General features: G+C 40.4%; 1 protein-coding gene across 5 annotated transcripts in view; it reads right to left on the bottom strand.

Moving 5' to 3' along the window:
- LOC111265701 (PDF receptor) overlaps nucleotides 1-12,868 on the bottom strand; it is a 78,518-nt gene that overhangs the window by 17,909 nt on the left and 47,741 nt on the right. For 4 of the 5 annotated variants that reach the window (XM_022842585.2, XM_022842584.2, XM_022842586.2 and 1 more), the window contains 4 exons: nucleotides 11,531-11,909; nucleotides 9,645-9,801; nucleotides 4,767-4,900; nucleotides 4,341-4,423 (listed from right to left, as the gene is read on the bottom strand). In XM_022842585.2, coding sequence (XP_022698320.1) covers nucleotides 4,341-4,423; nucleotides 4,767-4,900; nucleotides 9,645-9,801; nucleotides 11,531-11,909 — 753 coding nt within the window. Of the gene's footprint in view, nucleotides 1-3,524; nucleotides 4,138-4,340; nucleotides 4,424-4,766; nucleotides 4,901-9,644; nucleotides 9,802-11,530; nucleotides 11,910-12,868 lie in introns of those variants that run through there. The other variant, XM_022842587.2, reaches the window with a different exon arrangement.

Here is a 12,868-nt window from a genome sequence, read left to right on the forward strand (position 1 = left end):
AATGCTTATTTCCAAGTGTAGGAATGCCTAGATGGTAAATGTATTGGACCACGGTCCAAAGTAGGCCGCTGCAGGAAAGTAGAACAACCTTCACTTGTAAATTATAGAATTGGAAGGTTTTGTAGAATAGAAAGCTGGATAGAAAACAACCGAACACTGAATATTATAACAGCTATTGCTAAAATGACAGTAAAACTATTCAGGTTTTAACAATCTCGTCCTTGTCACTTGAAAAGGATGGAAATTATTACTTATTGTGCAAAATGTACCCCATTCGTCTGAAATTTACTATCAACTTACCTTAAATAATCATAACTTGGAAGGCTTTGAAAAATTTGTAGCTCACTAAATAAGAAATGGCCGACAGAGTTTTCTTCAATAGTAAATGATGAACCATTCAAATTGGAATTATGATTTATTAAAGAGCTACGTTGAAACAGTGCTTTTGCTTACTTTTATATTGATGGCACAGGTATATACGCATACATAACATTTCTAACAAATGTTGAAAGTAGTTTACCACTCTATGAAAGTTCTCGTTTAATAATTACTATCTTTTTTGCCGCCGACTCGAATGCACGGAAGTACGTTCCATACCGGCGCCGCACGCTAGCGAAAAATGTGCCGACCAGATTTTCTGCCAACAGCCGATGTTCCTCAAAAATATGCACAATTTGGCAAAGTGGATAAATGATGCACTTTGACATTTTCGTTTTAAGCATCCGTAATTGCCATCATTGCTCCTCCTAAGTTTCAGAGCTACTCCGTCAACATGGAAAATACTTTAACAGCTGGGCTTAGTACATCAGAATTTCTTTTCAACCTGCTAAACATTGCCCTTAGCTCATTCTGCAGTACTCCCGCAAGATTGATAATTTTGACAACGAGATACAATAACTCTAAACCGATTCCAATACAAATTTATGAACATAGATGGAGCAAGTCGGATTTTTTTTCAGACGTCTTAAGTAGGTGATTACAGTGTAGCTTTTACAGCAAGAACGTCTATGTAAAATCCTCGCCGCAAAATTCACTTTAAAACCTGCTAGTTAGCCTGAGACGGTAAATAGGATTCAATTTTGCACTGAGCAAGCCTACAACGAACCAGGTTAGTTTCGACTAATCAAAAGGCCAGAAGGAAAGAAGAAGCCAAAACTTTCAAGGCTTTCAATCACACTTTGAAGGCACCATACAGGGGCAAAGAATTCCGTAACGTTTACTTTGTGCGAGTCCAAAGTAAACATATATATATATGTAAATAGCCCTGAAACTATAACGTTTCCTCGATAAGTTCTACACCGATTCCATTAGACTAAAGTAGCAGGCACCATGCACATGGTAAAGTTCAACAACGGAATACTGTCCAACGGTAAAGATTTTGGTAAATTAGCTTATTATCTATATAATATAGGCATTCATATTATCATCATCGCTAGATAATACCGCGGGGTATCTATTCCTGAAAAAAAAACAGCGCGGAGATAGCTTACAACTAATCATAAACTACTAACGTTACAAGAGTAGGGTTTGTCGTTTTTTCAAACAATGAACAAAAGAGAATATAAGTTTTCTTATATATATATATATATAATAGAAAGGTTTTTTTTTATATATTACAATGCGTATCAATAAGGTTAAACGCGTTCAGCTGTGACATGGAATAACAGAATCATGAATGAATGTGGAATATTTAGGTTGGAGTCAATGGGCCTGCTACAATGCGAAAACGGAACTTCTCAAGAAACTAGCAATGATTAAAATATGAATGACGTTTACGCTCGTAAGTTAGCTTATGGAAGCGAACGCTGCGGGCGCATCAGTATACTGCTGAAGTTACTTGACGATTGCTGGTAAATTAGCTGTTTTTTTTTTTTTATTGAAGACCACTGCGTATGGTTCATACATAAAAATGAGAGAGCTAGCAAAATACTCGTAGAAATAAACCGTGAGCGATAAGCTTCGAAGACATCCATAAAATTTGCATTTAAGCAGGTAGGAATAGCTATCAGTTTATGTATACGATAAGCGTAATGAGTTCAACACAACTTGCAAAGTAACGTTTTCTGTCGTACACTGATTGCGGCTGAAGACTAACGTAGAAACGAGTGTTCCTTCCAACTTGGCTTCCAGCCACTTCTGCTGATTGGGAGGATAAACCAAAACCAAGTTAATTTTGCTAACTTGCCGCCTATATCCGTCGACACGCCTACACCTATGAAACATAACTGTACTCGAGCACGATTAACAGACACATCCAATTTTGTCAGTTTCAAACGGCCGAAGTCAAAATATCACCATTTTTAATCTTTCTAAAAGAACCCACCAAAGTAATGAATCGCGCTTCCGATTTGCTTGCAAAGTCAGCGGCTGACAATGATAGACTCAACCCTCTTTTGTAGTCGTACTTTCACTAAGTGAACAGACGAATTTAGTATTGTCTGTTCTGTTTATGGAACGCGGGGACAAAATTTTAATGCCGAAATTCGTTCTCTCGATATTTGGCCTACTGTCAATCCCAGAGCCTATGTGACTGCGCGGGTAAAGTAGAATTTTAGTCAGTGTCTCCGTAGTTGCTCCATAGGGTTCGTGTCTATCGGAGAACCTTCCGGATAAAGAATCTCAAAGAAGCAGACAAGTTTGAACTTTGTTGGGGCATTATGCCGTACCCTGCCCTATCCCATGGCTCTTTTGACTAAACTCGGCAAGTCTTGCGTTCTCTATTTTAAGCCCCTCTCTCTTCCTCTCGCAAAAAGCTATCTCACCCGTAAAGCAAAAAGCAGGTTCCTAGCCGATAGTCTATCAACTATCTACTTTTTCTTTGATTTCGTGCGTTGCTAAACAGTCACCAGTATTCCGGTACCCTGACAAGCTAGTTCAACTTTTATACAGCGTTTTTCAGTATGTTTAGTGTATGAGAATATAACGCGTGGACACAATGTTAGTAGCAGAAATTTCTACAGGATATTTCTTATCATTGCTACGCAGATGAGGGTCTATTCACAATGCTAACGTGGCAAAAGTTCAACACGCATAAGAATGCGAAGGCGAAGAGAGATGTTAGAAGAACGGTAAGGGACGAAGAAGTCTTCGGATTCCCGCGGAGTGCATTACATTTCGATGGCAGATTGAAACAAGCTGCTTTTTGCACCAATTTTTCGCACCCGCTATCTGTGAGTGGTGGTTGTTTGAAGATCGCAAGCGAAACTCAGCGCCTACTTAGGTCTACTTACGTAAATTATGTACGGATTTTTAATACACAAAAACCAATGTTTCAGACATTCAACCTACTACAATCATCGATTACCTAACGGTCATGTGTTTATTTGTAATTCTTACCTATTGGTTCTGCGAACAAAATCCCAGTTGTGCTTGTAGTGTTGTGCGCTCACCAACGGTATGTACGGCACAATAAGAATATAGGGGGACAATGCAAGAATATATGACGTATGTATATAGTAACCTACATGTATATACGTTGACAATAGGGTGCAAATGATTGACAACCGTTTATGGTATAACTGGGCTTTATTTGATATAAAGACATGCATGTGATGTGTTCACAGTTTTACAGATAAACAAAGTGAGCTTCCACAGTATGTGCTGGCATTATTTAATTAGCTGGCCAGCATAACCCGGTTACTCCTATTTAGGAATAGGCTCGTTCCTAAATGTTCGCCACCTTCGCCTAAAACAGGTTCGCTTCGATAGGACACTTCTTTTTATAGCTCCGAGCCTGTTATGCTTCTCCAACGTCAAAAAAACGGTCCGCATTGATCGTCGCCTTTTACGGGTGAACAAATCTTCAACACAAACATGTCGGAGCGTTTGTCTAAACGTCATTATCGTACTTGTCTAGCAAGGGTAATCGCTCTTACGGACCACAATCGAACCACACATTTCGATCGGCAGAGTAGGCGTATTGCTTGCCGCCGCATAGGAAAATAGCATTGACAGAAATCCACTGCACTCCGGTGCTACCTCTCCGTAGTGTATATAGAAATGTTACAAATGTTAAGAACGAAGGAACGACACAGCGTTGTGCTTCGGTTTCATGTTTTGTGCTAGTCGTTAGCTGACATCTACACAAAGCCTCCATTTAATGATTTAGGCTTCTATTAGCTGGCATTTCAATGATTCCTTTGGTTAGCCGTCGTAAATCAATCAATCCAGTATGATCAGAACGGAGAAGAAGGGAGCCGAGGAAAGCACGTAAAAATTAGGGTTCCTTCTTAGCGCATTACATCAGTTACTCTATGTGTTCAACTGCACTATCATTTCAAACATGATCGTTTGGTCATTTAAGAGGTAGTAATGTAAAGAGCGGTGTCTGTGTTTCTCACCTGGCTTGAGTGCTCTCTGCAGAATTATTTTTTGCTTTCATGACAAGAATTCGGATGATGTTGATTAGAAACACGAGATTAGTCTGCAATCGATACACAAACACACATAATGATGTTTTTGTGAACGACATAATTGACAGGTACGAAAATGGCGGAGATCGTTGCCGTGTATGACAGAATCGCATTATAGAAAAGTGGTTCCGATCCAGCATCAGACCGATTGATAATGGATGTTTAAATAAGAGCGCATAACAATATATTGTCAAAACGTTCGATTTGTGTTTGGGTTTAACGACAGAATACCTTCCGGCACGGAAGCCCGTTAAATAAATTCGATCTATAATTTTAGCAATAAGCAAAATGTCACTTGACCAACACATGGTAAGGTAACGATAGATTTTGTGAATCCACGTTCGTCATACTTACGACAAGAACGATGAGTCTAGGCGCGATGAGCAGAAACACCCATGAGTGGTTGCCATAACCTTCCCAGCAATTTTTACCGGGAAGCTCGAGTTCCATACGAACTCCCCACGGAATGATGAACAGTATAGGGAGGCCTAGTATATCGTCAAATGCACAACAGATGGAGAGTGGTCGAGTAATGATATAATAAACAACCAGCTTTTACAGCTACCAACCATAGCAAGCAGTGGTTTCGTGTTGAAAATGGTAATAAACTGAATCCTGCGTTACTATGTAAGACAACGCTATGGCTAGCCATATCTACTGTTCGACGAGGATCCGTTAGCACATAGTGGCTAACTTGAAACATCTCTAAATGCCTACCGCTCATTGATAATATGGACCCTTGAGGATAGTAAGCACAACGTTAACGGCTGGCCAGCGGCTAAACAAGTTCTAACTTCGATGGCCTCTCAGAAGAGTCTAGAAGTGGAATTGCTAAGAGAGATAATTAGAACCCAAATAGCAATTATGTCAGGGTTCGATTTCGTTTATTCTATGCTATGATCGGACTACAGTGCTCAAGTAACTCGTCACTTATCGCGTTCGCAGTACGCCTCTTAGCACGTTTCAGGTTTTTACTAGAGTAATGTAATATTTAATATGATCTCGTTTGAATCATTCCCATAGCTAAATCAGCCTTATTATATCTTGCTCTGTTATATATATATATATATATATATATATATATATATATATATATTTGTCGAACGAATCCGGCAAAATATAAATAGCTGAATAACTTTTGAACTATTTAGGTTAAATTGATGGTTATTTAACATGTGTCAGAAGTACCCCCGTTGTCCTTTCCACACCTGTGTCACTGCTCTGGGAGCTTATAGACAGCCATACACCCACCATTTGTAATTTCCTTGTCTATCGCGTCTCGAAGTAAACCAGTAGTGGGACATACTTGTCCACTAGTTGACCTTTTCTGGACCTAGAAAGCTTCGTAGTCTCGATCGGGAGAATAAGCGACTCGAAACCTACATTATCTATTTTGTTCGACGGTTCAGAAAGTATGATAATATCAATCTCTCTGCTGAAACCTAACGTCCATGCAACGCTGTGATAGCTAGATTTTATGTTAACACCAACCTACTCCTCCTTTCGGCGCAGGTGCGCACACATATGACCCAGCTGTCAGCGCAGCATTGGGTGCTACTTTTTCGTGTCCATTCCAAATATGAATACGTATCGTTTAAGCTATTTTCCTTGGGAAGAGGAGAAACCGATATTGAAGTTTAGGAGTTTGGCGTTTCTGTTAGCGTCAGTATTGCTCAAGCGCAGAATAGCTGCTACAACTGTAACTAATTCGAAAAGTAAGGTTGAAAGGTCTGCATAGGCAACGCAAAATAGGCTACAACAGAAAATTGCTAAATATTCTCAAAGATTCTTGGTAGGACTAAGGGCAGTATGACGAAGAGCATAGAAGCATGAAAAGTGGACTTCTGTAACCACCGAATAAATCTTTAAACCGCTAGGCGAACGCACTACACTTGCTTCTGAAAAATGCTGAAGAACTCAGGCCAAGTACGTAACATACCTGAACAAAAAAAAAAAGAGTATGAGGATAAGGCACTGTAGCCTGGCAAACTATGGATCAATAAGCAGCATAAACGTGGGAACATTTTAAAAAGCTTAGTTTGTAAATTAATGTCTCTGGATTTGTTGGAGGCATCATATCGAAGCCAATGCATATTTTTTATCCGAGCCCCTCCACCGGATTGTGAAAGCCAAAGTAAACATCTTTGTTTATCACCTATACATCTATAATAAGAACAGGTAGAAAAAACAACGATAATCCGAAACTTCGTTGTTTACTACTAAAACCTTGAGGGCTTTTGTGCAGGTCGACGGGTCTCAAGAAAATTATCAACCAAACCTAGACTCAGCCAATTCCATGCGAATGCGAGGAAGATGGTTCGATTCGGGGCATTATCGGGGCATATAAAACGTACATACGGAGGGTACAAGCTAACGACGAATATAGAATATTACGACAGGCCATGTCGCCGTGACTACTTCGACAGTATTTACCACCTGGTGCAATAGCCGAAGAAAGATTGTCTGTGACGACGGCAGTCACCCACGCCAACGACTGTGAAACGGCGGCTCACAACATAGACAATAAGATCTAATCACTTATCCCGTTAGATTTATTCAACTCTATATAATGTACCGAGGCTGAGCGGCTCTCGTCACGAGATACTTTTACTTGATGCTAACTATTGCTGAATATGTCGTGCTAGGTGCGTCTAAGTACGCACCGATCTCTTAACACAATGAACGAACTCGAAGTAGTGTTGAAACACATACCGGCCCAGAGCTTGGGGCAACGGGGAGTATGAAACAAGTGGGCATTGCATTGCGAAAATGTGAGCTAAGGCCTACAAAATCGTGTCGGCTTTTTAGAAGAGAGGCCTCGGCCTGTTAATGGAAGTTCCGTATCTAGCTCTTGCAAAACAAAAAGTAATCTACGAATGTGTTATTTACAAATTATCGTTTGTTATTGTGTTGCTCACAAATATCATCTTTGGATCACTCAATCTGATGAAAAAATAGGTAAATTTAAGTACTATCTAGGATTTGTTCAAATCTATCGATGCCAATTGTATCAATTATGTGCGAAGGAAAAAGTACATTAACGATATCCGGCCCCTACAAAACCTTCGGCCTGCTTAAAATTATTAGATTCTGATTGACGTCACGCTATATTTAAAACCTCTGTGCAATTATCCCGTTACGATAATTTCAGTTACCTAGTTCAGTCTATTATTAAGTACCTTATTTTAGAAACTCTGCTACAGTTATTCAATTCCATTGTTGCAGTGATTCAACATAATCTAATCTATATCTTCGTTAAATTCATTCAGTGGCACATATACCATTACATCTTCCAGTTATCGCTTTTTCTTCCTAAGATGTTCCAGAAACTTCATTACTTTCCCATTCTTCTGTCCTGATTGTCCCCTGCAATCTATCAGTTACCATACTAAATACAGCCTGCTTTATTTATATATATATATATATATATATATATATAATACAATCCAGATGTTAAAATTTCCAACTATACCTTTGATACACCTCACTATACCTTTTGATACGTATCTATGGTGCTAGTCTGTGCTTCTGACCCTCTGTCTGATGCCTCTAAACTCTTGCTAATGTACAGACCTACAGGTGGGTTGCTCTCATTCCGCCACTTCGTTAACAGGTAACCACGGCTTTCTACTATAACGTTTCTTTGATTCTGATCAGAAAAAAATCCAGACATCCTTGATGGTTGCCGGACAAATCGCCCTAACAAACTTGCCTAAGTTTGACCAGAAAGTACCCTACTAGCAAGAGTTGTTTTCATGTTATCTCTCAATCAGCTAATCTCTATCGGCTAATTATATTGTAGCAATCACTCGATATAGCCAGCCAGAGGAGACAGACGCATACCTAGATAGAGAGATCTATAAATTTCAGCAGAAGCATATGCACATAAAGTAGAATCCGTTAGGACGTATATTAAGGTAAACAATACATACTTAAATAAGTTGAAAGTTGGCTTCGGATAACGGTAATGATTACATCTCGACTGTAGGCAAACATCATAAACTCTGGGCTGGAACAGAGGATCAGCTCGGATGGGCCACCAGATCCACGAAGCTCGTAATGCTAGTCGGTTTATTTTTAGCCGATCTAGGTAGATTGTTCGGTAATACTTGCGCTAAGATAATGTTTGTTTCTTTGAAAACTAGTAATTAGCTAGCGACAAATAACATGCTAATCACTCACTACAGTTATGCTGAGGTAAATACATAGACGTAACAACCGTAATCAGAGTTGCAGAGCTGGAAAATGTAACTAACGTTACCTTCCTAAACGTAATAATAAGTGAATTATATGTAATTGTTAGTTGACTATAGCTGCTCCGAACAGCAACCATTTTAATCTGTATGTGATCAACCACGCAACATGAAAATACCATACCTGAAGGAAAACACTGGGAAAAATCCCATATTAAAAGGAGCACTTTACTACCACTTATACTACAAGCTAAAACCCCTATTGGTCCGAGGGCGACGGCGACGGCGATGGCTGCTCCGGGATCTAAGAGATACGAGCGCAGCAAACTCAAACGTTATTTTTTACGTCGTTTAACAGTAAGCAGTTTGATGGGGCAAATTCAAGTCTTTAATTCGACTTTCTAAAATGGTTTTGATCCTTTAATACTGCACTTGGGCGTAGGGGCAATCGTACGATATAAGTTATGGGTCCTTTACAATTTCATCGTTTTAAGGGCAAGGATCGCTGCTTCAGATACTGCCAGCGACACGTGCAAGCCAACCTGTGTCGGTAAAGAAGGAGAAACCTTGTACGTATTGTTCTCGTAGCACTGCGTTCTAATACTGTAGCTCAGCGCCTTCGTTTAATTTACAACTGCACATGGTCGATGAACGGATTACCGGCTTGGCCAATGTATCATCTCAAGCCAAAACGGAAGACAGAGCATTTAGATCAGTAACATCACGGTCGAGTTGTGGTAAGTTTTTAGAATAGGTCTATATATATATATATATATGAAGAGCGCAAGTGGCTTTAGAATTGATGTTAAAGGATGAACCGAAAAGTTGAATTTTTTTTTTTCTTCTTCAAGTGTCCTACTTTGTGGGATATTGCCGGATCACTGTTAAGCATTTTGATGAGTAAGGCTTGCTTACCTTTAGAAAAGGGGAAGAGAATGCAACTAGGGAAAGGCCAACTGGCATTAAATTTTGGCGAAGTGGATGATGGATTAACTTAGCCAAAGGCGCGTGTCGCTAAAAAATCTCATTGCAAACGTACCCCATCCGATGGCGTAGTAGAGCGGAAACGGTGCGTCTTTCCGAAAGATCGATGTTGTTAATTTAGAATGCAGAAGAAGTCCTTCGACGAACATCCAGTTGATGGACGACATCGATGAGTACATTTTGGCGCATAGGGTCACTTTGCATAGAGATGGCTACAAGTAAAAAAAAATAAGATTTTAAGGAGCTACATCACTAGTGGTTGATGCAGATTACAATAATTTTAGTTTTTAAGGAAATAGGATATGTCCTAATTGTGACAATGTGAAATTCACCTTCTATAAATAACTCTAGCTTAATCTGCTGCACTTAATTATTACCCTGATATAGTTTCACCACTGAATCCTTTCCTAATATTTAGTGAGCTACTGTAATTTAATAAATAATTTTTGTTTCAGATAGAGAATCGAGGGATTTACGGCAGGCCGGGTCTGTAAGAGTACCCAGTACTCTAATGTCCTTATTAAAGCTACTGTAAATATACGTCTTGACGCGCTGTCTGATAAGCATAAATCTCTCTTTGTCAATTGTTTCTGTTCTTTAAACGATAGGAGATTCACGTCACGCGCCATTGTTTACACTATGCCGTGCAAGGTGAATGGAGCGTTTTTGCGAGCACTGCAGGCGTTTCTTGTTTTGACACAGCGCCGACGAGTCCAATTATGGCCATTAGTAGCAGTAAGAACGGTAGAATCCAGCTGCGAATAATTACGAGAAACGTTTTCAAAGGATGCTGCCTTGCACATCGTTTTGCAAAACGCACAATAACCTATCGTTTTATTCAACCTTATCGTGCCTAAAGCCGAAGCTCAACTTTTCCTATTTTGTTCCAGCTGAGACATTCGATAACTCGAGGCTGGGAGTTCTGAAGTAGTAGCCTTAGACCTGTTTAGAAATTCGTTACGTGCTCCAAAGGAAGCCTTTCAGTCGCAGCACGAGATACACGATTGAGAGAATTGGAATTGCGTTTCGCGGGCCAGTTCGGGTTCATTCGTTTCATATTAGTGCCGAAACCGGGATACACTTTATCATACAGTAAAATAACTTATATAGTTACCGAAATGGAATATCTCGAGTTCCATCCAGGAATTCCATCTAAAGGAATTATTAAAAAGCCTCCAGTAAAGCCACTCTACGCGCGTTACACTAATAGGCTACTCAGATCCTATCACTTCTTTAGGAGCACTATAAATGAAACTTCTTAAGAGTCTTTGTATATTAACGGCTTCTTTCCAAGATACACACCCGAACGCATTGATGCGTACAGCAATAGCTATCAGTGCATACAAACAAACGTGACACTCTGCTTATATAGGAAGACACAAACAGAGCAAATAGCTTCATTGTTTCCTGTTTCGTTTCTAATTTTGTGTGACACGTTTGGAAAATTTGCCTAACAACGATACCGGACGGAAAACTTGAAACATAGGATTATGCAATGGTGCGGGTATCTGTGTAGCAATTGTCGGCTTCTTAAGGCGCTCCCCAAGGCTGGTTCTTCTCTTGAAAACGATATTTTTCTTTATACCGAAGCGAAATTGCGACAAGCTATTTATCCATGATTATTTTCTATCCAGCTAGGTGTATTAGTATTATTTTCAAATAGATTTGCACTGATTATTGCAGAAATTACTATTATAAACAGAAGTTAGTTAGTTAGGCGCAGAACGCAGATTCAACAAGAGCCTTCCATGGTAGATTTTCAGTCCTTACAGTAAAAACACAAATCATTCCATAATTCGTTAGAAACTTCTTTTTACCGCTCTATTCTATAGCTGTCGTCGTGCCAACAACGTCATAGGTTTAGATGTAATTAAGCGCAAATAGAAACATATGTATATCCAAATACGTCGGTTAATTAGTATGTCGTATAGTAGTACTCACAGTGCTAAGAATATTGGGCATCACGATGAGATTTCCTGGTCTTCGATGGCCTGCTTGAGTGGAACTGTTGTGCGACAATTGGTCCTGCTGCTGTTGTCTTTGTCGTGCCGACGCTGTTGTTGATGGCGTTGAATGTGCATGTTGATGTTGTGAAGACGGCAGATGGTGCGTCGCAGCTGCTGCCACCTGCTGCTGCTGCTGCTGCTGCTGATGATGATGCTGCTGATGCTGCTGCTGCTGCTGCTGCTGCTGGTTGTTGTGACTAGCTGTGGCTGCATTTATGACGACCGGAAGAGAAATGATAATCATACAGAGCGAGTGAAGGGTAAGCGCCCACACAAGATTTAAATGGACACGGGTACGCGGACATGATAGAGAACTGGAAAGCACCATCGAACAAAAACAAATTCACGTAAAAAAATCTATCTCTGAACTAGAACACTAACAAAACCAGCGTTGACCGATTAGCAGTGAAACGGAATACAATAAGAAAAACGATATATATGAATAAATACACACACACTTTACTTTGGTAATGGCTGTGAATGGTTGGCGATGTGATCGAAATCGCGTAAGGGCCACTGGAACAGTTTTTTTTGTCGGGAATTGCCCTTGATGGAAATCGACGTAACGATGCCGAAGTGGCGCACAAATAAAAAGAGACGGGCATCGAAGCAGGTTGTGTGGCGGAAACGTGGGCATGTGAAAAAAGAGACCTGCGCTTGGTTTGATTCGATCGATGTAGGACAGACAGCTTAAGAGAAACTATACGACCGCTTTCCCCAGGAGGAGGTCGGCTCGTCGGATCATTCCTTCTGTAACTACAGAAAGGCAGAGGAGACGCTCAGTAAGGCCGTAAACGCCAAGCGGTCTCTACTAGAGGAACTGTGTACGACTTTAGTGGGGTAAAATTCGAAAGATGGCGAAACATTTCGTTAACCTTCTCATCGGTAGGGAGAGTAATCCCATATACTGACTTAATCCGGTGGTGGGAAATTCATGGCAGAGAAATAGGACGGTTACTGGTGGGATTGTTACGTAGGCACCACGGGACATATAACAGGACTGCAGCTTGAATCACTGGTCAGTCCACGAACTCAATCGCACCTTTATAGCAACGCCGACGTCGCAACACATTAACAGGCGAACCGCTGGTGGACACCAGTGTACTCCGAGAAGGTTAGAAACTAAGCGGCTTTTTACTCAGGCAAGGTATTCTCTACCGTTCTCGTGCCTTCGCAGGTAGCCAGGGCTTTCTTCGTTTCACCAGGACCATTCAAGGACAGCACACTGTTCGGCACCTAGTAGAATGTTATTTTTCGAGAAAAGGGATCCGGG

The sequence above is a fragment of the Varroa jacobsoni genome, unplaced genomic scaffold (assembly GCF_002532875.2).
Source record: "Varroa jacobsoni isolate VJ856 unplaced genomic scaffold, vjacob_1.0 scaffold_998, whole genome shotgun sequence".
Lineage (NCBI taxonomy): Eukaryota > Metazoa > Arthropoda > Arachnida > Mesostigmata > Varroidae > Varroa > Varroa jacobsoni.